This window comes from Pongo abelii, chromosome 20 (genome assembly GCF_028885655.2).
Source record: "Pongo abelii isolate AG06213 chromosome 20, NHGRI_mPonAbe1-v2.0_pri, whole genome shotgun sequence".
NCBI lineage: Eukaryota > Metazoa > Chordata > Mammalia > Primates > Hominidae > Pongo > Pongo abelii.
Genome location: NC_072005.2, coordinates 57,804,246 through 57,829,128, shown reverse-complemented (window position 1 = coordinate 57,829,128; position 24,883 = coordinate 57,804,246). Strand labels below are relative to the sequence as shown.

The window sequence follows — 24,883 nt, the reverse complement described above, 5'->3', positions numbered from 1 at the left end:
ATGGACATTTTTTTCACATTTTCTGCTGTTGTGGGAGTATGGCAAGAGTTTGAGGGGGCGGAGAAAGGGATTGGGAATGTGAAAAGGGAAGATAGCACCTGCGCTAAGCACATTCCTAGGATTGGGCCGCCTCTCGGGGATGCAGAGTGGGCTCTTCCGCGCGCCCTGCAGCCATGGGAGTGGACGCCTGCCCAGGCCGAGGGGCAAGGACTTGCGGGGTGGGGTCTCTGTGCATGCGCGGAGCTGAAAGGGAGCGTTTTGCAGATCTCCATGCGTGCGCAACTCTCGGGACGTGGACGCGGTGAACAGTTACGCACAATCGTCTTTCTGACACAAACACCTTGCCAGGTGGAAGCCAGGATGGAGCGCATGTGAGAACCGTAAGGCAAGATCCCAAAACCAAGGAACGGAGCACTCTCCCCGCTTGCTCCCCAGATCCAAGCCCTCCACTTCCTTCCAATGTCCCCCTTCCCGAAACTGCTCCCTCTTGTATATTCTGAGATCTTATCTCTTTTCCCGTGAGGCCCTTGATAAGGAGGATTGAGAGTGAAGGGTGATGGGAGACACGCCTCGGGCGTCTTCTGCCCACCTCAAGGATTGAACTTTGGTAATTGGAACTCATTCATTTGTTAATCTGTGTGCTAGGCCCTTTCACCGGCTGGCCAGATGCACCGGGACACAGGTGTATTCAGCCTGGTCCAGAGATAAGGATGATAAATCTTAATGTGAAGGTATCAGATGTTAAGGGCTGCGGAAGCCCAGAGGTTACAAGTGCTGCAAGCCAGGACATGGGGAAACAACAGCAATTAAGCCGTTAGCTTGTGCCAGACGCTGTGCCCCGTGCAGTTTCCACACAGTCTCAGAAGGGCATGCTGGATAAGAGATATCGTTATGGCCGTGTTTAGAATAAATCCAATCGGGCATGAAGGGAATAAGCATGGATGGGGGTCCTCAGTGGAAGAGGGAATTGAGAGATACTGCCTTCCAAGAAGGAAGGTGGTCTGAGATGCAGTGAGAGTGGACAGCCTGCGAACCATCCAGGAGGAGACAGCTGGGAGGCAGTTTGGGGTTGGCGCTCAAAAGGCAGATTCAGGACCACTGGAGTCCCTAGGAAGGAAAGCAACAGGAGGTGAGGAACTTGCTGAGAGAAGAGTGAGAAACATGGGAACCAGAACGAGGCCCAGAGGATCATATTTAATCAGGGGGGAGATGAGGTAAGAGTGAGAGAACGAGGCATTGAGAGGTGGAGGGAAAGCCAGGAGGGCTGGGCATTCCTGAGTCTACGTGGGCAGCCCAGAGCCCTCTGCACTGGCATGTTATTAGTAGTTTCCTAGGGCAGCCATAAACAACTTATCACAACCTGGGTGGCTTCAAACAACAGAGATTCTGTCACATTTCTGAAGGCCAGAATCCCCAAATCAAGGTGTTGGCAAGGGTTGGTTCCTTCTGGAGGCTCTGAGGGAGGAACCTATACCTCTGTCCTGGCTTCTAGTTGTTGCTGGCAATCCTTGTCATCTTTTGGTTTGTAGGCATATTACTCTAATCTCTACCTCCATGGTCATCTTCTCTCTGGGGGTCTTCTCATGGCCTTCTTGTAAGGACACCAGTCACTGAATTTAGGGCCCACTCTAATCCAGTATGACTGCATCTTAACAAATTACATCTGCAAAGATCCTATTTCTGAACATAAGGCCACATTCTAATGTAGACATGAATTTTGGGGGGACAATATTCAACCCAGTACAACTGAGTTGTGGGGTAGGAGGTCCCTGACCACTCTAGGTCTCTGCCCCTTCAGATGGCCTCTTGAAGGTGATCATCCCAGAGAACCTGACAATGGAGAAGGTGGTAGAGAAGAACCCACTGGTGAAGCTGGGAGGTCAATACCAGCCACCTGACTGCTGGGCACAGCACCACACAGCGGTAGTGGTGCCCTACTATGGGCAAAACTAGCACCTGAAGTACCTGCTCTTCCACCTGCACCCCTTCCTGCAGTGCCAACAACTGCACTACGTCATCATCTAGGTGGTGAACCAGGTGAGGCAGAAATGGGAGGGGCAGAGGTAAGAGGGCAGAAGGGTCCCGGCATGGCAGGGCTGAAGTTGGCACTTTTTTTTTTTTTGAGATGGAGTCTAGCTCTGTCGCCCAGGCTGCAGTGCAGTGTCTCAGCTCACTGCAATCTCAGCTCACTGCAACCTCCACTTCCCGGGTTCAAGCGATTTTTTTGCCTCAGCCTCCCGAGTAGCTGGGGCTACAGGCGCACACCACCACGCCTGGCTAATTTTTCTATTTTTAGTAGATAGGATTTCACCATAGTGGCCAGGCTGGTCTTGAACTCCTGACCTCATGATCTGCCTGCCTCAGCCTCCCAAAGTGTTGGGATTACAGGCGTGCACCACCACACTTGGCCTGAAGTTGGCACTCTCTAAGGTGATAGTGGTCTGAGTTAGAGAGTATCTGGGAGGCTGAGTTTGTGAGTCAAGAAGAACTTGAATCGGAGGATGTTGGAGCCAAGGGCTATAGGTTTGATCTAGACTTGCCAAGTCTGGGATCAGCTTAAAAGGCTGTCTGAGGCAAAGGCTCAGTCCTGCTGAGTGTGAGGTTCCTTGAGACCAGTGCTGACCAGATTGCACGGTAAACCTAAGGGGCAAATTAAAGCACTGGGTTTGGGGTCAGTTACGGGATTGTTTAAATCCTGGCCTTGCCTACTACTAGCTGTGTTGTCTGAGTGTGGAATCATTCATTCACTCATTCAGCATGCTATTATTCAGTATAACTGTATGAATTTGGGGAGCTTATGCTCTGTGCCACAGTTTTCATTCACGATAGAGATGATAATAGCACCTCCACTGTTACATTATGGGGAAGATTCATACCTAATGTAATGCCTTATATTAACCAATGTAAGGCAGTTAGGCCAATGCCTAGTACATAGTAGGTGCTCAATAAGTGATTGCAATTATGGTGATTATGAATGGTGATGATGATGATTCTGATAAATGATGGTGCTGCTGCTGCTGCTCCTGCTGATGTGGTGATGATGGTGGTGATGTTGATGGTGATACTGAAGGTGGTAGTGGTGGTGATGATGTTGGTGATGATGATAGTGATGGTAACGAAGGTGGTGATGATGAGTAAAATAATGGTGATGGTGGTGGTGATGATAGTGATGGTAAGGAAGGTGGTGATGATGAGTAAAATAATGGTGATGGTGCTGATGATGATGATGGCAGAGGTGAGGTGGTTATGTTGATAGTGTTGAAGATGATGAAGGCAGTAATGGTGATGATGGTAATGCTGATTATAATGATGATAGTGATGATGGTGATGATGATGATGAAGATGATGATCGAGGAAGGGGAGGAGGAGGAGATTAAGCCCAATGTTGATTCCTGGGCTTCTGACCCAGTCTTTATCTAGTAGGAGCAGAAACAGAGACAAAGCTGGTCCCTTATCACCCCTAACCTCTGCCTCTCTTAGATGGCCCCTCAAAGGTGATAATCCTCGAGAACATTGGAGATGGCCGGAGGAGGGAAGCTGAGATGCTGAAATTACTGACTTTGACTTGGATGGAGGTGGGAAATACAAGAGAAGTTTCTCAGGGGAGTAACCTTTGCATTGCATCATCCTTGACAAGTCTGGGTTTTCTAACTACACAGTGGGAAAGAGAAGACATTCAAGGTGGGGGAATGGCACTTGAGAAGGCGAAAAAGGACTGGCCTGGTAGGTGGGGGAACACTGCTGCCTGATGGTGGGGACAGCTCTGAGCATCTGTGTCCACCCCAGGTAAACAACACTGCCTTCAACCAGGGCAGGCTATGCAACGTGGGGTTCTGGGAGGCTATACAGGAGGAGGACTGGGACTGTGTCTTCTTCCACGATGTAAACCTGCTCCCAGATGACTGCAACCTCTACACCTGTGACTTCATCCCTGCCCATGTGTCTGTGGCCATTAACAAGTTCAACTACAAGTAGGTGGAGGGAGGGAACCTCCTGTGGGGGACTGCTGGCCAGGCCTTGCCTTTCCCTGCATCTCACCCTGCCTATCTGTGCAGTAAGGTTGAAGTCAAGGGTCCATCCCTTGGTCCCTGTGGCTGAGGTAGGGAGGGAATGGGTGATGGGATGTGGGGAAACCCTTACAGATGGTGAACCTTCCTCTGAGACATAGGTGTCAAGTGGGGGTGGGGGTGGTTATTGATAGAAAAGTCAGAAGATGTGCTTAATAAAGTGGTGAGCTGAGAGGTTGTTATGGAGGTCAGAGGACGGGAACATAGGAGAGGTCTGACTAGGGGTGAGAAAGGAGCTATCCTAGGGTTCTGGGGAGAAGGGGCCATCAACACAGTCACAAGATGGGCCAGCCAGATGACTTAGAAGAGGGGATACCTAAGAGTCGGGTGAGGGCCATCCCAAGGGTCAGTGGAAGGGTTACCCTGGGGTCAGAAAAGGGGACATCCCAGGCTCAAGATGGGACTATCACAGGGGTCAGGGGAGAGGACATCACAGGGTAAGTGGAAAAGGGCCAATCTAGAAACAGACCTTGTAGATCCTGGCCAGGAAAGGGCCGGGGCCCTCCCCTACAAGGAAAGTTGTGCTTCCGACTTTCTGCCTCTCCGACTTTCTGCCTCTAGGCTGCCCCACCCAGGCCACCTTGGAGGGGTGTTTGCCGTGCACCCCACGCACTACCTGAAGATAAATGGCTTCTCCAACGTGTACTGGGGTTGGGATGATGAGGATGACATCACTGCCAGGTGGGGGGCAGGAGCTGCAGGTCCTGACATGATGAGGCAGGTATGGGCCACCCTGGGCTGAGGGGGACATGGGCTACCCTGGACTGGAGGGCTGGGCTGTGGCATGGGGACCCTGTCAGAGACAGGTGTTTGGCCTCCATGCCTTCCTGTGTCTCTGGAAGGGTGAAACTAAGCGGGATGCTCCTCTCCCGGCCCCACCTGCTTTTTAGACGCTACCATATGCTGGAGGGGGAAGACCCTGGCCACAAGCAGAGGCCTTGGAGGTGAATCAGTGTTGGAAGTGGGGTGGTTGGTTCTGGGTCCTCCCTGAGGCTCACATGACTGCCCCTCCCCATCCTCTAGGCCTCGCCTTCTGTCCCAGATCCGCCAACCCTCCGATCCCTCGATCCTCCAATGATGGCATCAACTCTCTGGGCTACAGGCTGCTCTCCAAAGAGCGGTTGCCCCTCTACACCAACCTCACTGTGGACATAACTTCCAAGCCTCAGGAGACCCAGTGCCAAGCTGAGGGGTATCTTATCTGGAAGCCAGAACAGAGCCCCTGAGGGCAAGGTCACAGGGAAGCCCTCCCACTCACCCCACCTTGTTTCTTATTAAGGTAGAGTTTATTTTATCTCCTTTTTGCCATCCCTAATTCCTTCCTTCCATCCATCCATCTTCTTTCCCCTCCCTCCCTTCCTCCCTTCTCCTTCTCCTCCTCCCCACCACCCCTGCTTCTTTTCTCTCTTCTTTCAACTATGTCCAGAAGGTCCTTCTTAACAAACACTAATTAGTACAGGCAAAGGTCTCTTTAAGTGAATGCATTTAAAGTAGGGAGTCCACCTTTGTGGTAAATAGTGTGCACGAGGTGAGTCTGGATCAGGACTTCACACTTGATAACAGAATTCAGTTTCTCAAAATACCTTTATTTCAGATTTAATGAAATTCCATGTTTGTTGAATCGTTAAGAACGAGCATTTGTGTTGTACTCACGGTGGACAGCCACCATTCTAATGCTTGACTTTACATAATTAACGCATGTAATATGCAAAGGAGCCACAAGGTGAGATCTATTATTATTCCCATTGTGCCGCTGGAGAAATTAAGGCAGAGAGGTTAAGTTGCTTGCCACCAAACTAGCGAGGGGCAGAGCTGGGATGTGTAGCATCCAGGTAGGCTGGCTCCAGAGCCCATGAGCCTAACTGCTACTGTGCCCAACCTTTGTGCTAATCCCCACAACAGTCAAAGGATGGATCAAGTACTGGTTTTGGGGGTGGGGGCAGGGGACTCCGGGCAGTATGTTTTCTGATCACATCACATGACAGTAGGACATTCTTCATTTCACCATGGCTTTCACTGCCCAACAATAAAAAGGTCATGGGCACTTTGGGAGGCTGAGGGGGGCGGATCACAAGGTCAGGAGATCAAGATCATCCTGGCTAACATGGTGAAACCCTGTCTCTATTAAAAATACAAAAAATTAGCCGGGCGTGGTGGTGGGTGCCTGTAGTCCCAACTACTCGGGAGGCTGAGGCAGGAGAATGGCGTGAACCCGGGAGGCGGAGCTTGCAGTGAGCCGAGATTGCGCCACTGCACTCCAGAGCCTGGGCAACAGAGCAAGACTCCATCTCACAAAAAAAAAAAAAAAAAAAAAGGTCATAGGGAGGTAAAGTAGTACAATGGTTAAGAGTTAAAACACTGGCATCAGATAGCTTGGTTCAAATCCAGGCTTTTCTCATTACTAGATTTTCGGTCTTGAGTTTACATCAAATTCTCTAAGCCTCAGTTTCCTCATCTCTAAAATGGGGTTTATGAGGGTAGATTATTTCCTACAATGGCTGTGAGGAATAAACGAGTTAGTTCATACAAGCTGCCTAGAATAGTAGCTTCTCCCTCTGGAAACTCAAAACTCTTGACCCCTCATCTCACGATGAGGCCATTAGACTAACATTTATTCATCTCTTAGTTCTCTGAGCCAACAGATCTTTTCACAAATCTGTGAGCATGCCCTCATGTGACTGAAAACTTTAGACAGCTCCCTGGGACCCATCAATTCCAAAGCTAATCACCCAACCAAACTCCAGATTCCTCTGTCTATTATCCCACAGGCATTGAGTACAGACTGGCTTGTCCCAACGCTTGGTACTGAGAGGAAAGAAAAAGTAATATGAGACAGAGGCTGGGAGGGAGGTGAGCCCTCTAGACAGAGGGGGTTGGGGGGTAGGGAGGAAACAAAGGTGTTAAAGACAACAGGCCCTGGAAGAGGCATGAGGTCAGAGGTGTGGGATGGCCAGGAAACGAACAGCTTTTTGGAAATGGGGAGGAAGGGCTTGCCCTGACGGGGACAGTTAGGGAGGGCCACGTGAGGAGTGAACATGTAGCTGGAGATGAGGCCCCCAGAGTGATCCCCCCAGGTGATGCTTAGGAACAGGGAAAGCCCAGATCTGAGAAGGGAGGCACACCCTGAGGGGTCTTTGGAACCAGTGTATCTACACTGTGGGCTCAAGTTTTTAACACACCTTTCCTAGGGCCCTGCCACCTTCCTCCCTGAAACTGAATAGGGTGCCACTCCCAGGACCCAGGTGCACACTATTTACCCTTCACCACCATGGAGAGCCCTCTGCGCCCTTTCCACCCCACACAGTTATGTCTACGGCCGGCCAGCCCTTGTGCCTGGACTCCCCAGGTGAGACTCTTCCACCTTTCTCAGGAGGTGAGACATGGTTACTGATTCTACACCCCTGGACAGGGAGAGGCCAGTGAGACAGAACAGATTTGCTCTCCAGGGCCCAGCACAGGCTCCTGCATGTGAAGTCACCTTGTTTTAGACAGAGCCTCAGGCCTGTGCTGGTTCCTGACCAGCTGTGTGGGCCCCTATCAACCTTGAAGGGGTATGGAGACTAAAGCCATGGGTGCCCATCTCTAACACCCTTCTGGAAAAGACTTCCAGCTGACTGAAATCTCCCACCACAGTCCCACACCCAGCACAAGGGAACCAGGCAGGCTCAGGGATATGAGGCCCGCTAAAACTCATCAGCACTTGGTCTGTCCATGCAGTTCCAAGGGTTTAACACACACACACTTCTCACACCAAATGCATGGGGGTAGGGTACTATCATCATCTCCCTTTTGTAGATGAGAAAACCAGAATAGATGAGACCAAATGACTTGCTCAGCAGATGCAGAGGGTAGAGAGTGGAGCCAGGAATCAAATGCAGGAACCTGGCTCCTGGGCCTGTGCACTTAAACGATTATGCTGGTCTGCTTCTCAGAAGTATTGATAACAGTCCCCTCCCCGTTTTTTAGCAAAAAATGTGTGTGGGGAGGAAATAAGTAATCAAAACTGTGGGAATGGCTAAATAAATTATGGCAGGTCAACCTCATAGAATACACGTGTGTACAATCCATCATGGATTGTAGAATGAAAAAAATACCATCCACACACGTAAGAGATCTGAGTTTTATAAATCAATGAAAGAGTCCTTACACAGGTATATGATTATGAACATAGTAATATGTGTGTATGTGTGTGTGTTTGTGTGTGTATCATGTGCTGGCAAACATTTTCTGTAAAGATCCAGAGAATAAATATTTTCAGTTTCCAGCTTGGGGGCTATTTGATCTCCACCAAAACTACTCAATTCTGCCAGTGCAGCATGAAAGAAGCCCAGACAATACATGTCCAAATGAACATGGCTGTGTTCCAGTAAAACTTTATTTTAAAAAAACAGTTGGGAGGCCATATTTGGCCAATGGCCACAGTTTGTTGACTCCTGGTGTGTATGTTTAGGGGCCTGTGTAAAAATATGAACGAGACTAATGGTTGGCACTGATTATGGAGAGGCTCACTATAGATGGTGGAGATGGAAAGGGAGGGGCAAGCTGAGCTAATCCTAAAAGAAGAGAAAAGCTGTAATATAAAGATCAGTAAACATTATAGAATCTCATTTATGCATTTACCAAAAATGTACATTCATGTGTATGTATAATAAAGGAGTTAATCATTGTTGATACAACCTCATTATATAAATATTCAATAGGGAATAATTTTTATAAAAACAATTAGATTAGATTCTCTTAAAAAATAACTAATCTACTTACATCTCCTGCTATGCAGTGAATTCTGCAGCAAACCCCACTGCACTGAGGGCATACATACATACATACGCATACATACACATATGCTGACCAGACCATATACATATGTCTGCATATGCATATATATACATACGTAGATACAGAAATATACGTACATACAGGTTGGGTATTCCTAATCTGAAAACCCCAAATCTGAAACTTTTTGAACTCTAACATGACGCTCAAAGGAAATGCTAATTGGAGCATTTAATCTTGGATTTTCAGATTAGGGATGCTCAACCAATAAATATAATGCAAATATTCCAAAATCTGTAAGTATCTGAAATCCAAAACGCTTCTGATCCCAGGCATTTTGGAGAGGGGATACTCAACCTATATATCATAATATGCTTATATATTATATATATGCTTATATACATAAGGCACACACACATAAAATATTGTCCTATCATGACTGTGTTGGCACTTTAGAAATATTGATATCCCACAATAAACAGGGTTATCATTGATATAATTTCCCACACATTTTACTATAAATAATCAGGTAACAACCTGTCTAGTACCATTCTTTACAGAAAGGCTTTTCTCAATGCATTAGTCAGCGTTTCTTCCCGGGGAGAAAATTTATAATCCTTAATGAGGCCAGTACTAAGAAGGACATTTCTGCTTACTCTTTTCTCTGTAATTGCCCTCACTAAAATAAAGCATGACTTTTTTGTCATGTGTTCACACATGCAGTGCATCCCTAGAGTTTTTCTGAAGCATGAATTCAGTAACATATAATTAGACCTGATTCTGAGAAGATTTTCTCTTCTTCAAGAAACTCGGAGTATATTTCATTTAGGAATATGCTGATGCACTAGGAATTCATTGCTTGGTAAACCCTTTCACAGAATAACTGCATTTGTAAGATTTGTCTCTGGTATGAGTTGTTTGGTGTTTATTGAAGTTTGACCTGTTGTTGAAGGCCTTTCCACATTCAGAACACACATAAGGTCTTTCTCCTGTGTGAATTCGCTGATGCACCTTGAGTTGTGGTTTCTTACTGAATGATTTCCCACAGTCAAGGCATTCATAGGGTTTCTCTCCCATGTGAGTTCTTTGATGGGTAATCAACTCTGATTTCTGGACAAAAGCCTTCCCACATTTGTAACAGACGAAAGGCCTCTCTCTAGTGTGAGTTATTTGATGTTTATGGAAATTTGACCTGCCGTTGAAGGCCTTCCCACATTCAGTGCACACATAGGGTTTTTCACCCGTGTGAATTCGCTGATGCTCTTTGAATTGAGACTTAGAAGTGAAGGCTTTCCCACATTCACCGCACTTGTAAGGCTTCTCTCCGGTGTGAATTCTCTGATGCATGCTGAGTATTGACTTCTGGTTGAAGGCTTTCCCACATTCACTGCATACATGGTGTCTTTCTCCAGTATGAATTTTCTGGTGTATATTCAGGTGTGACTTTTGGGTGAAGGTTTTTCCACAGTCACTGCATTCATAAGGTTTCTCCCCTGTATGAATTCGATGATGTATATCAAGCTGTGACTTGGAAATGAAGGACTTCCCACAGTTGTGGCACTGATAAGGTTTTTCTCCTGTGTGGCTTCTTTGATGGACAATCAGGTGTGCCTTCTGGATGAAGGCCTGCCCGCATTCGATACACACATAGGACTTCTGCCCTGAGTGGATTCTCTGGTGCAAGCTGAGTGTTGACTTCTGGGTAAAGGCTTTCCCACATTCACTGCATGCATACTGTCTCTCACCAGTATGAATTTTCTGATGTATAATGAGGGTTGAGTTTTGGGAGAAGCCTTTGCCACATTCGCTGCATTCATAGAGTTTTTCTCTACTGTGAGTTCTCTGATGTCTGAAGAGAGATAACATCTGGAAAAAGGCTTTTCCACAGTCATGGCATTTATAGGGCTTCTTTCTAGTGTGTGTTTTCTGGTGCGTAACCAATTCTGATCTCTGAATAAAGACCTTCCCACATTCCTTGCATATACAGGGTATATCACCTGTATGATCTGTCAGATATACACTAAGTTTTAGTTGTGGCGTGAAGGCTTTTCCACATTTGCCGTATTCATGGAGGTTTCCTACACTATGAATTCTCTGTTGGGCAAAGAGGTGTGACTTCTGGGTGAAGTTCCCCCCACATTCAGAACATCCATCTGGTTTCTTCTGAGTATGAATTTGATGTTGCATGAGTGACTGTTTATGGCCACAGACTTTTCTACACTGATTACCTTTGCAAAATGTCTCTCCTGTATGAATATTCTTGCTGCAGGCATCGGAAGAGCTATGGCTGAATAGCTGACCAGACCCAACAATGTCATCAAGCTGTTCTGTGTCATTGCTTTCATTCTGACCATTCACTTCTAGGTTCAGCTTCAAACTTTTTGTAAATAAGCAACATTTCTGAGGTTGTTTCTGTGAAGAAGCAAGGTGGGGCCTCGTGTGAATCATTTTCCCAGGGTCCTTATATTTACAATTGCTTTCTGTGTTCAATGTTTTCTTGTTGAAGAAAGCACTGTGACTCATGGGTTGAATTTGATTTTGCTCATCTTTCTTTGTGTGGTCAGCATCCAGCCTCAGTTCTTCTAAAATGGAACACCATGAACCATCTCTTGTGAACTCACCTACCATATCCTTTTGAAATGAAGCTTTCTTAGAAATCTCCTTTTGTGGGATTTCAAGCCCAAACTCCCCTTCTAAAAGGAGAAAGAGAAGATGAAATAGACACAATGAACAGGAAAGAGGAGAAACTGAATGAAGCTGATTGACATTGAACACAAGGAAATTGCTGAGTCATGTAATAATGGTGCTAATGATGCTGACAATGAGCAGAAACACAGAGCCCTTATTATATGATGAGCACTTATCTACATAGCACTTAGCATGTGCCAGGCAGTGGCCTACATGGTGCACACATACTCATTTAATCTGCCTAATAACCTCAGGAGGTAGCGATGATGGGTGTTCCTGTTTTACAAAGAAAAGGAAGAACATAATGGTTATGTAATTGGCCAAGATCACTTTGCTAATCTGTGGAGATTAGATTTCAACAACCTGAGGACACTTATGCAAGTGGTCTAGACACCCAGATCTAGTAGGATGAGTAGGGGATAAAACAGACAAGAGTGTTGCAGGGCAACATCTGTGGGCAGCCAAGGCTTGAAGGAGGGGGCTCAGTGTGTAGGTCTTCATTAACTTTCAGAGATGAATCCTCACCAATCTGCCTGCTTTATCTTACTTGTTAGAAACAATGCCAAGTCCATCAGCCCTGTATATCCTTCTGAAAACTATTAAAGCTTCACCTATCTTGACATGGCCAACCAGTGAAAGAATGACTATGCCTCAACTCTCCATGAAGCTACAATTTTTTTTTCTTGAACTTAGGAATATACCCATATCCCCAGAAATATATTCTAAAAGACTGGACAAGCAAGCTGTTCCCCAGAATTTGTTTCACCCTTGTTCCATTGAAATTAATTGTCCTTTGTTAGAACTTTTGGCTTTATGCTATCAAATATACCTTTTTTAGTTTAGTTTTTTGTTTTGTTTTTTTTGCCAAGAATAAGAGTCCCTCATCATCTTGTGCACTTTACTAGTATAGTGCACAAAACACAGCAGGTTCTCAATAAAAATAATAGTTACTAAATTTTACTATTACTTTTTCTACCAGATTTTAATACTGAGTATGACCATCACATGTAGTTTCTTTTCGCTTTCAGTCACTTAAACTGTATCCCAGACTCTTGTCCTATCAAAAAAACTCAATCATCTTTCATTCTTTTTTTTAAAAAAGGACACTTTTAATCTTTATTGTTAACTTTTTCTTATCATAGCAAAAGTGCATATTAAATTTACCATCTTACCCATTTTGTATTGTACGGTTCAGTAGTGCTACCTGTATTCACCCTGTTGTGCAATGGATCTCCAAAACTTCTACATCTTGCAAAACTGAAATGCTGTATCCATGAAACAAGTTCCCTTTTCCCCCTGTCCCTCATCCTCTGGCAGCCGCAATCTTATTCCGTCTCTATGAATTGACCACTTAAAGCACCTCATATAGGTAGAATGATACATTTGGATTTTTTGTGTCTGGCTTATTCACTTAGCATCATGATAAGATTCATCCGCACTGCAACATGTTTCATAATTCCTCTTCCTTTTTAAGGCTGAATAATATTTCATTGTATGTATAGACCACATTTTGTTTACCAATTCATTGGTCAATGGACAATTCCACTTTTTGGATATTGTGAATAGTGCTGCTATGAACAAGAGTGTACAAACAGCTGTTTGGGTCCTTGCTTTCAATTCTTGTGGGTATCTACCCAGAAGTGGAGTTGCTGGATCATATGGTAATTTTATGTTTAATTTTTGAGAAATCACCATCCTGTTTTCCATAGGACTACACCATTTTACATTCCCACTAGTAATATGCAAGGATTCCAGTTTCTCTATATCCTTGCCAACACTTGTTATTCTGTTTTTTTAATCATAGCCATTCTAATGGATGTAAAGGGATATCACCCAGTGGTTTTGATTTGCATTTCCCACATAATTAGTGAAGTTGAGCATTTTTTCCTATTATTGGCCACTTGTATATCATCTTTGAAGACATGTCTATTCACATCCTTTTCCCACTTATTAAAACAGGTTGTTTTCTATTTCATTTTTCACTCTTAAATAGCAATTTTCCCCATATATGAGTGGTCATTTATTCTGGCAATCTTCCACTGTGTCCCCAGGCAGAGATTTGAAACATTTTTAACTTCTCACTTTATTCAGGTCATAAAAATCTTGCTGAACCTGGTAACACTTAAATTACTGCCCAAAATGTTCAATGTAAACTATCAGAACTGTACTGAAAAGCTTTTCCACAACTCTGCAACACAGCCTAACAATGCCGATTGCAAAAAAGAAGTCCAATTTATTCTCAAATCCAAGCACACTCTCATGTCCTCTACTGCCATTAAGCTTGCTTCATCTGCTTCTTTGTTTCACTTCAAAATGGCTTCTTGAACCAGTTATAGGTACTGTGCCCTTAAAATTAATTCCCAATGTCACTCCACCTCTAGGCTGACATCATTTTTTCTGAACTTCACAAGCATTTGCTATCCATGCTTCCCATGTTGATACACTTACTTTTTGAGTAGCCTTCCATGAAACAGACATGACTGATGCACAAAGGCTAATACTTTTAACATTTAATGCCATTGTCCTCTCCATCTAAATACAATCTCTGTTCTTTTGAATTTATCTCAGCAAATATTTAAAGCATCCTTTTAAAATAGTGTGAAATATTCTTTTCTGCCCATTTTCAGAAAATCAGTAATTTCTGTATCCTAAATACAAAAATCCTAATCCTATATCTTAAATACAATGGTTTCCTCATGCTAAACATTGATATAATGAAGATTAAGAAAGTACAAAGTAATCAGCAGACTGTATGCAAAGTGAATCATTCTATGGAGTAAGACATTAAACAACATACAAAAACAATGGAGCAGAGCATGAGTGATGAAAACTATTCAGGTATATTTTTAGATTGGAAATATGTGGCCATGAGGACAATGTCACTGAAAAGAATTTGTTAATCCTACACAGTAGGAAATAACTGCCTGTTTTTATCATATCTGCTGAGGAAAAAAGAAACAAAATAGCCATGTTTGGGGTCATAAAATCTGTCAGTATCTTGACTAAACTCAAAAAACTGAAATCAACATATCTCACTAGGAACAAAATTGTCTAAATATGAGAAAATGGGGATCTAGTTTGTTGTAATACCACTGAGATTAAGAAAAAGGGTCACCTTTTTCTTAATTAAAAAAAGAAAAACTGGTAAGAATTCCAAAGTAATAAATTAAATTAGAGGACTGTGTTTCTGAGCCCAGAAACAGAAAAATCTGACAAAATTTATCAGGTGAGAATTCCTTATCTGGGTGATGATAATTCCAATTTCTGATCTCCCAAAATTAAGGAAGTGAGTTATCTCATGGGAACTGTCCTCCATGGAGCTAAGTAAGGTAGCAGAACACAGTTTAAGCACAGGGACTAGAGGTATTGATATATAAATCATTAGAATAAAAATGTGAGGACTAAGAGTTCAGAATGGATGGGTCCTTTAAGTCAATTCCTGTATGAAAAGATGCCCATAGCCGGGCACGGTGGCTCACGCCTGTAATCTCAGCACTTTGGGAGGCCAAGGCAGGCGGAACACCTGAGGTCGGGAGTTCGAGATCAGCCTGACCAACAAGGAGAAACCCCGTCTCTACTAGAAATACAAAATTAGCCGGGCATGGTGGTGCATGCCTGTAATCCCAGCTACTTGGGAGGCTGAGGCAGGAGAATCGCTCAAACCCGGGAGGCGGAGGTTGCGGTGAGCCAAGATCATACCATTGCACTCCAGCCTGGGCAACAAGAGCGAAACTCTGTCTCAAAAAAAAAAGAAAAGATGCCCATATGGAAGAACAGGGCCCCAAGCTAGAGGTGCCACAACTGGGGGGAAAAGAAGACAGCAGATCCAGCAAAGAAAAGAAAATAAAATTAGGGGCAAAAAAATAGGAAAAAAAAAGGCAGAAAACTCCATGGACACAAAGAGATAAGTGGTAAGAAAATGCAACAAACAAATGAAAAAGCCAATCAGATAACAGATGAGAGGCTCTCACCATTCAGTTATTAGAAAAATTAACACTTAAACAATGAAACAGTCCAGGCGTGGTGGCTCACGCCTATAATTCCAGCACTTTGGGAGGCCGAGGTGGGCAGATCACAAGGTCAGGAGATCGAGACCATCCTGGCTAACATGGTGAAACCCTGTCTCTATTAAAAATACAAAAAATTAGCCTAGTATGGTGGTAGGTGCCTGTAGTCCCAGCTACTTGGGAGGCTGAAGCAGGATAATCACTTGAACCCAGGAGGCAGAGGTTGCAGTGAGCCAAGATCGTGCCACTGCACCCCAGCCTAGGTGACAGAGTGAGACTCTGTCTCAAAAAAACCAAAACCAAAAACAAAAAAAAATGAAACAGCCCTTTCACCCATCAGTAGGGCTATAAATTCACCAATTTTGTTAATGCCAAGTGTTAGCAAGCAATATGTGCAAATGCAAATCCTTGTGCACTGCACATGGAAGTGTGAACTGGTGCAGCCCATCAGCCCATCAGAAGAGCAATATGGTTGATTTAGTCACATATACTTATCTCCAGGACCAGGCAATCCCATTCCTGAGTATTCACCAATGGAAAATTCTTAAGGCAGCCCCTATAGGACATTCAGAATTTATAGAACATTTACAGTGTTTGATGTAGAAACTGGGAGTAGGAGGCGATCTACGGGCCATCACTGGGGGAATGCAGGGAATAGAAAAGTATGGTAGACGGGTAATGGTTCCCTGCAAAGGTATCTACATTTGCCTGGGTACAACTTACTCACCTTGACACCTCTGATGTGAGAGTTCAGCCTCCTCCACCCGTGGCTCCTTTTCTTTTAGCATTCTGAAGATGACGTCTGGGTTGGGAATGTGATACCCTGTTAATTAGAAAGGATACTGGATTTGGGTGTAGCTTCTTCAGTTTTAGAGGCCATTCAATGAAGCTTTACACTGGCTCATTAGAAAAGTCAACATTTTCCACTGGGCACAAAATAATACTAAAAGGTGCCCAAAAGAAACAAACAATCCAGGACAAACCAAGGAAAGAGTCATGACATACTTTGATATCCCACTGCGTTCTGCAATGAGGAGGAAGGAAATCTCCTCAACAGGATCCAGCCAAGATTCCCAGGTCAGTTGTGCTCACCCACGGAGAAGAGGTGGCTATAGAGCTCCAGCATCACATCCTGGTACAGGCGTCTCTGGGCAGGGTCCAGTTGCTGCCACTCCTCTCTGCTGAAGTCCACGGTCACGTCCTCAAACGACACTGATGCCTGTAACAGTGTACCCCAGCTCACTGTGAATTAGGTCATCATTGGCGAGTGGGGATGGCACATATAGGAGCAACATGCTTTTAATGATTTTCACCATGATCCATCACAGAGGCTTCCCAACCAAACACCTATTTCACATTTTTAGGGATTTAAAAAAATTAAGAGAAATATCCTCCATCCACTGTATACCTACATTCATTCATTCATTTTTTTTTTTTTCAAAAATGAGGCCAGAAATGGGTTCCCTCTAGCTAATTTAGGAATAACCAGCATGATGTTGATGAAGCAACTACATGTGAGGCTGTAGTTGAGCTGGGTTCTGGTGCTCAACACAGAATTACATAAGCTTCTACTCTTGTAGCAACTCAGAGACTTGGAAGACATGTAAATACAAAAGCTCAACTACAGGGTTAAAAAGGGAACATGGTAGAAATATATGCAGAGGACACTGTTGGGGAGGGGCAAATTAGGGAAAGGCAAATTCTACCTAGGAGTAGAAGGTAATGCTACTCAGAGTTGGCGAAGCTTACACTGGAAGTAAGAACTTTGATGCAGGATGTGTGAAGGAAATCATTTTCCAGAAAACAGCATGAATAAAACTAGAAAGGTGGGAAAACACTGAATTCAGGGAGAAGCAGACAGCTCTGTGTAAGATAAGAGGCGACTATGTCATGTTTGGAAGGTGGTTACCATCCAAGCTCCAAAGAAGTGGGCTGGTGCCTGAATATATAATGGGTATGGATTATTTATTTTAATGAATGGATTGCCATTTCAGGATTGTAAGTGCAGGGAAGAGATATGATCATATAATATTTCAACAAGATGATCTTTCCTATAAGAACCAACATTAGGTTAATGAAAGGACTGATGATGGAAAGATCTTCATTCCAGAAGTACTGCAGATGATAAATGCAGCCTGAAGGACAAAACAAAAATACCACTTTTACTGATTACCAATGACTGCTAAAACCATATGAAAGACTGATGGGGTCTTTATAATGGAGGAGTAGGCTGACAACATCTAAAACCAATCATCAATTTTATCACAAGGAGAGAGATAACCAGATATTAAAGTGCACCTAATATGATGCAAAATAAAAAAATAAAAGTAGAGAGGTAGGAAAATACGTGGTGTGCAAACTATTAAGTATCATTTCCAAAAACAAAGAAATCCAAGTGGACTCTGATCAAGCCTCTAGAGGAGAGCCATCCAATGGAAATAAAACATGAACCGTGAATGTGAGCCACACATATAACTTAAAATTGTCTAGTAGCCATGTTTAAAAGACAGATAAAATCAATTTAATGATATTTTTACTTAATCCATTATATTCAAAACATTATCATTTCTATATGTAACCAATATTTTAAAAATCATCGAGATGAGATACTTTACACTCTGTTTTCATACTAAGTTTTCGGAAGTCAGCATATATTTTATACTTCAAGCACATCTCAGTGTGAACCAGCCACATTCAGGTGCTCAATAGCTACATGTGGTGAGTGGCCAGCATACTGGACAGCACAGGTCTAGATTTAAATACCAGTTCAGAACAGATGTTGGGCATATACCCAGGGGTGGAATTCTGGATCATGGGAAAAACATGCTTGCCTTTAGTAGAACATTGGAAATCTTTTTCCAAATTGGCTGTACCAATTTATATGCTCACCAGCAGCACACAAAATCCTTCTGGTTGCTCCATATCCTCACCTACATTTGGTATTATCAGTGTTGGTAACTGTATGCATTTTGGTGGAGGCATGGGGGTTACACTGGCATCTCCCAGATGACTAATGAAGCTAAGCATCTTCCCATGTTTCCCAGCCTACTCAAGCAAGTCTCTTCTTCGGTTTTCTACTGGGTTAAAAACACTTTTCCTCAAAAAAAGAATTTTTTTTTTTGGGAGATAGAATCTCACTCTGTTGCCCAAGCTGGATTGCAGTGGCACGAGCACGGCTCACTGCAACCTCTGCCTCTCAGACTCAAGCGATCCTCCTGCCTCAGCTTCCCAAGTAGCTGGGACCACAGGCGTGCACTACCATGTCCAGCTATTTTTTTTTTTTTTTTTTTGAGATGGAGTCTACTCTCATTAAGGCTGGAGTGCACTGGCACACTCTCGGCTCACTGCAGCCTCTGACTCCTGGGTTCAAGCGATTCTCCTGCCTCAGCCTCCCGAGTAGCTGGGATTACAGGTGCTTGCCAACACGCCTGGCTAATTTTTGTATTTTTAGTAGACACGGGGTTTCATTATGTTGGCCAGGCTGGTCTCAAACTCCTGGCCTCAAATGATCAGCCCATCTCTGCCTCCCAAAGTTCTGAGATTACAGGTGTAAGTCACCACACCCAGCCTTAATTTTTGTATTTTTTGTAGAGATGGGGTTTCACTATGTTGCCCATGCTGGTCTCAAACTCATGAGCTCACACGATCCACCCACCTTGGCCTCCCAAAGTTTTGGGATTACAGGTGTGAGCCACTGCACATGGCCATTTCTGTGTTTCTGAAGGAGTATCTCATTGTCCTGTAAACCTCTCAGGTCTTTTGTTTTTGTTTTTGTTTTTTGAGACAGAATGCCACTCTGTCATCCGAGACAGAATGCCACTCTGTCATCCAAGACAGAATGCAGTGGTGCAATCACAGCTCACTGCAGCCTCGACCTCCGGGCTCAAGTGATTCTCTCATGTCAGCCTCCTGAGCAGCTGGGATCACAGGCACACACCACCACATGTAGCTAATTTTTCTATTTTTTGTAAAGATGGGGTCTCCCTATGATGCTCAGGATGGTCTCAAACTCCTGGGCTCAAGCAATCCTCCCATCTTGGCCTCCCAATGTGCTGGGGTTACAGGCATGAGCCACCATGCCCAGCCGTCCTCAACATTTTACAGGAAACTTTTGTCAGCTGTATGTGTAACAAGAATCTTTTCCCATTTTGGGGCTTGCTTCTCTTTTTTTTTTGAGACAGAGTTTCACTCTTGTTGCCCAGGCTGGAGTGCAATGGCATGATCTTGGATCACTGCAACCTCCGCCTCCCGGGTTCAAGCAATTCTCCTGCCTCAGCCTCCCAAGTAGCTGGAATTACAGGCACCCGCCACCATGCCTGGCTAATTTTTTGTATTTTTTTAGTAGAGATGGGGTTTCACCATGTTGGCCAGGCTGGTCTCAAACTCCTGACCTCGTGATCAGCCCGCCTCGGCCTCCCAAAGTGCTGGGATTACAGGCGTAAGCCACTGCATCCGGCCTCGTTTTTTAAAATGAAGTAATTAACTTAAAAGTGACGAAAGTAGTTAACTTTGGAAGGAAGTGGTAGTGTTTGGGAGGTAACGGCAGATGACTAACTATAATTACCTATGTGGAAGAAACCTGGACAAATCAGGGACAAAAGAGAGAGGGGTATGCCAGGTGCGGTGGTTCACGCCTGTAATCCCAGCACTTTGGGAGGCCAAGGTGGGAGGATCACGAGGTCAGGAGATTGAGACCATCCTGGCTAACACGGTGAAACTCTGTCTCTACTAAAACTACAAAAATTTAGCTTGGTGTGGTGGCAGGCGCCTGTAGTCCCAGCTACTCAGGAGGCTGAGGCAGGAGAATGGCATGAACCCCGGAGGCGGGGCTTGCAGTGAGCCGAGATCGCGCCACTGCACTCCAGCCTGGGCGACAGAGTAAGAGAGAGAGAAAGGAGTATTTTGTAAAAAAATTACTTTTCATGATGTTTTAATTTGTAAACGCTGTGTATTATCTATTCATAAAATTACATTTTAAAATATCTCAAATATCCTTAGGTAAGATAGTTTAATCATTAAATAAAAACATCATGTCATTAAAAGGAGTATTCATATCTAAAAGCTCTTAAAAATTTTTTAAGGCAGTAATGATTATCGGAGGGTTAGAAAATAAAATTGAGAAATTCTTCCAGAAAGAAGGTCCAAAACCAAAGAAATAGAAAATGACAGAGCAGAAAAACCCTTTTAAATGGAGACTAACAGCTTAAAAATAAGAGTTTCAGGATTTGAGAGCAGAGAGACTATATGTGTGTGATGAGGAAGTAGTATATGGGGTGTTTTAGGAAGAAAAAAATGATTTCCAACCTATGAACCCAGGCAAAGATCAACTTAGTGTGAGGGTAAATCAAGTCATTTTCCGTGACATCTTTCTATTAAATATGCAAATATATGATCTTTGCTTTTTGGCATGACATTTTCATATCATTCATTTTCTTATCATTTCACTTTCATGTCATGCTCATATATGTAAACCTCTCAGGTCTTTTTTTATGTTTTTGTTTTTTGAGACAAGATGTCACTCCGTCACCCAGAATGGAGTGCAGTGGTGCCATCATAGCTCACTGCAGTCTCGACCTCGTGGGTCAAGTGATTCTCCTATTTTTAAGCTGTTAGTCTCCATTATCTGAACACACATGTTCAGATAAGTTCTCACGGGATTTACTGCCGTGTACTGTCTCCAAGAACTCCTAGAGGATGCACTTTCACGAAATAAGAGTAATGGTAAACCGTGGAAGAGAAAGCCGAAGGATTCAAGACACAAGGAACTGGACACTTGACAGAGAAAAATAGAATTCCCAGGCGATGGTGAACACAGCCACCATCAGAAGACAGCACGAGGTGCCAGGGGAACAGCCAGGTCCAATCACATCAAGACAAAAAAGCAATAGGAAAGGTTTCCTCAAGGAGATGGCATTGACAGCCCCAACCTTCAAGCAAACTGCCTGCCTTCAATCCCAGGCTGGCTGCTTGCTGACTATGTAAACTTGAGCCACTTATTTCATTCTGTGCCTCAGTCTTCTTGTCTGTAAAGTGGGGATAATGGCAGCAGTACCTCGCAAAGTTATGAGGATTAAAACTGTTCCTGAAGGCCAGGTGTGGTGGCTCATGCCTGTAATCCCAGCACTTTGGGAGGCCGAGGCTGGTGGATCACCTGAAGTCAGGAGTTTGAGACCAGCCTGCCCAACATGGTGAAACCCTGTTTCTACTAAAAATATAAAACTTAGCCAGGCTTGGTGGCAAGTGCCTGTAATCCCAGCTACTCGGGAGAGTGAGGCAGGAGAATCGCTTGAACCCGGGAGGCGGAGGTTGCAGTGAGCCAAGATCACGCCATTGCACTCCAGCCTGGGAGACAAGAGCGAAATTCTGTCTCAAAAAAAAAAACAAAAAAAAACTGTCCCTGAAATAGCGAGGGCCTGCAATTACCTAGTAACAAATTCAATTTATGAAGACAGTGTGTACACACTTGTAGAAAATTGTATAATACATTAATATGTATATAGGCAAGTAAATAATCCATAAAATTGTGCGCTCCAGGAAAAAACCATAAGTTATGCAGGCAAAGAGTTATCACGGTGTCTATACAGGCAGCTCTGAATATAGTTTACACAGTCATAATCATAAACAAGGAATATTGACCTGATCAGAATCTGAACCAGTTCTTAGAGAAGCATGGGCAAGGAAAGCAGGTGTTGGGGGTGAAAGTATGAGGAAGCGGGTAAAAGCAAACCTTTTAATGACATGTTTCTTAATTAATTAATGTGCTAATTAACAATCCAAGAGGCAGCAATATAAGCATGTCACTAAAAGATTAGGAAGTAAATGCCAAAATAATTAGCTAAAAATGTAAAATGTGATTGCCTGGGAGGAACTGGAACTTTGGTAAAAATATAGCAAGTGACAGCCCTTTTAAAAGACTACAGGCTTCACAAAACCATCTAATCCTCTTTCCTATGTTCAAATAAAACTAAAACCTACTTTCAAAGGAGTAACAAAAAGTATTTACAAACATATGCAAAAAGGACCTTAGGTTATTACTATGTAAGAACTCTCTTGGGACGCTGAGGCGGGCAGATCACGAGGTCAGGAGATCAAGACCATCTTGGCTAACACGGTGAAACCTCATCTCTACTAAAAATACAAAAAAATTAGCCAGCGGTGCTGTTGGGCGCATGTAGTCCCAGCTATTCAGGAGGCTAAGGCAGGAGAATGGCGTTAACCCGGGACGTGCAGCTTGCAGTGAGCAGGGACTGCGCCACTGCACTCCAGCCTGCGCTTCAGAGTGAGACTCCGTCTCAAAAAAAAAAAAAGAACTCGCTAAAAATCGGAGGCTAAACCAAACCAAAATATAAATCAAAAGGTAAGAAAAAGTAACTCACTAAAGACAAGTAATTGACCAATAAAATTATGAAAAAAAATCCTGTTTGTAAACAAAGTAATGCAAATTAAAACACTATACTATCTTTATTTCCATCACATTAGAAAAGATAAAAATAACAAAATAAAAATAGTACTGTCCAGAGCAGAGGGAAATACACACCACAAAGAGAAGATAATGTGAATGGTAGTGGGATATATTCTGACATGAATTCAGACACTGATGGAAAATCTGAATTAGCGACAGCAATATTGATTCAAATGACAAACTGGAAATCAGGTCAAGCAGAAAAAAAATTTCATTGTTAAAAAAGGAAAAAAGCTTATATTGAACATGTGTCCTAAAACACTAAACTTGAAGATGTTCTGAACACGCAAGTTGACCAACATCAATGCAAATGAGAGAAACGTTTGTGCATCTGCACTGCTGTCACAAAGACTTAGACAATTTCATGTTTTAAACTTGTTTTGAGACAGGATCTCACTCTATTGCCCAGGCTGGAGTGTAGTGTCATGATTGCAGCTCACTGCAACCTTGACCTCCCCAAGCTCAGGTGATCCTCCCACGTCAACGTTCTGAGTAGCTGGGACTACAGGTGCATGCCACCACACCTGGCTAATTTTTGTATTTTTGTAGAGTCTCGCCATGTTGCCCAGGCTGGTCTCCAACTCCTGGGCTCAAGTGATCTGCCCGCCTCGGCCTCCCAAAGTGCTGGGATTATAGGCATGAGCCACCGTACCCCACCTAAACTTGTATGTTTCAATTTTTCTTTTAAGAACGACTTTTAAATATTTGGGGTATTTACAATTTTGAAAATGATTTATATATGCAATTTATTTTGTGTTAATGTTCCCTTCTTTTAATACTTTATATTATCAAATGTTTCTAGCAGGTTGAGATGATTTTAACAGGTTACTGAAATATATAATCTTCTCACAATATATTGGTTCAGGATAATAACACACATATTTATTATACTTTTTAAAAAAACAACATCTCTGTAAATTTGAGTATAAACCCATCACAGAACAATGGTGCACTGTTTACTATTATAGTCACATACTATTTAAAGACTTGTAAATAAAGCATCAAGAGATACACAGAATAATTTAGGATTTCAGGAAATCTTGACTATACCAAGAATTCTGATTTCTTGTTACCAAATCCAGACTATTTCTATCTGTGGGCAATCTGGAAACACTATTTTCCAGCATTTTTTATTCACCTTTTTAAACAGGAAAAACCACATGGTCCTTAAAAGCCTGTTCTCACTCTACCTCCCTGTGACTATTTAAACTACAAAGGAAGGAGATTTTGCTGCACCTTATGAGAACAGAGGAAAAACAGGCCAATCCCCATGGACCAAGCAAGGAATTTGGTGGGGGGGACCACTTGAAATTCTTCAAAGACCCAGTGGTGGATGAAGGAGCAGAACCAGTGCTTAGCAGGAAAGAGTCAGCTTTTCCATCCTATGACTGGGGCTTCTGATCAGACCAGGGACTACAGTTTCTTCTTTCTTGACCCAAGGCCAACCCTCTACTATCCTCTTTTATCAGCCAGTTCATGGTTTCCTCTAGAAGACAGATAGCCTATGAATGTGGAAACATCAGTCTCTGTGGTCCTCGCTTGACAGGAGGCTCAAGACTGACTCAGGAGCAGGGAGCCCAGACCTGCTGCATCCTGTGTCTGCCCTCACGTTCTGGAGAACTGTCCCCAGGGCTGCTCCTGCTTACCTCGCAAGATCCATCCTGCTCCTCTGGACCCAGGACTTGAGGCTTCTGGGATAAATTCACATCAGCAGGCATCTCTGCTCTGAGCTTCTACTCTTGATCTCTCTTGCTGACTCCACTTTTCCCAGGAGCCAGAAGCTGGATAGGTGTTTGGATTCTCCAACCAGGGACACTGCGGAGAGTCGTGCTGGGCTATGAAGAGAGATCCTGCAGCCTCAATGATGTGGCCTGACCCGGGGGTTC

General features: G+C 43.7%; 3 protein-coding genes across 13 annotated transcripts; 2 read left to right on the top strand and 1 right to left on the bottom strand.

Annotated features, from left to right (window-relative positions):
• LOC112130164 (uncharacterized) lies at nucleotides 1-607 on the top strand. The gene is made up of 2 exons (XM_024237969.3): nucleotides 1-371; nucleotides 524-607. The coding sequence occupies exons 1-2, from the start codon at nucleotides 1-3 to the stop codon at nucleotides 555-557; spliced, it is 405 nt and encodes a 134-aa protein (XP_024093737.2). The 3' UTR covers nucleotides 558-607.
• Nucleotides 278-24,649, top strand: LOC100442932 (beta-1,4-galactosyltransferase 3). 10 transcript variants are annotated; one of them, XR_010138655.1, is made up of 8 exons: nucleotides 278-380; nucleotides 1,799-2,037; nucleotides 3,481-3,575; nucleotides 3,787-3,971; nucleotides 4,629-4,784; nucleotides 4,958-5,011; nucleotides 5,091-5,346; nucleotides 24,544-24,649. XR_010138655.1 is itself a non-coding variant. In XM_063720231.1 (7 exons), the coding sequence occupies exons 3-7, from the start codon at nucleotides 3,543-3,545 to the stop codon at nucleotides 5,220-5,222; spliced, it is 564 nt and encodes a 187-aa protein (XP_063576301.1). In that variant the 5' UTR covers nucleotides 278-380; nucleotides 1,799-2,037; nucleotides 3,481-3,542; the 3' UTR covers nucleotides 5,223-5,347. The 10 variants fall into 10 exon arrangements, 4 of the variants coding, with proteins under 4 accessions (XP_063576301.1, XP_054397073.1, XP_063576302.1 ...); XR_008516716.2 differs by having other exon boundaries at nucleotides 24,467-24,649; XR_008516714.2 differs by having other exon boundaries at nucleotides 4,629-4,788; nucleotides 24,148-24,649.
• Nucleotides 8,425-24,883, bottom strand: ZNF175 (zinc finger protein 175). 2 transcript variants are annotated; one of them, XM_024237967.3, is made up of 4 exons: nucleotides 24,644-24,883; nucleotides 16,628-16,754; nucleotides 16,263-16,358; nucleotides 8,425-11,533 (listed from the first exon to the last, which is right to left on the bottom strand). In XM_024237967.3, exons 1-4 carry the CDS (start codon nucleotides 24,713-24,715, stop codon nucleotides 9,693-9,695), a joined length of 2,136 nt encoding a protein of 711 aa, XP_024093735.3. In that variant the 5' UTR covers nucleotides 24,716-24,883; the 3' UTR covers nucleotides 8,425-9,692. The 2 variants fall into 2 exon arrangements, with proteins under 2 accessions (XP_024093735.3, XP_024093736.3); XM_024237968.3 differs by lacking the exon at nucleotides 24,644-24,883 and having other exon boundaries at nucleotides 16,541-16,750.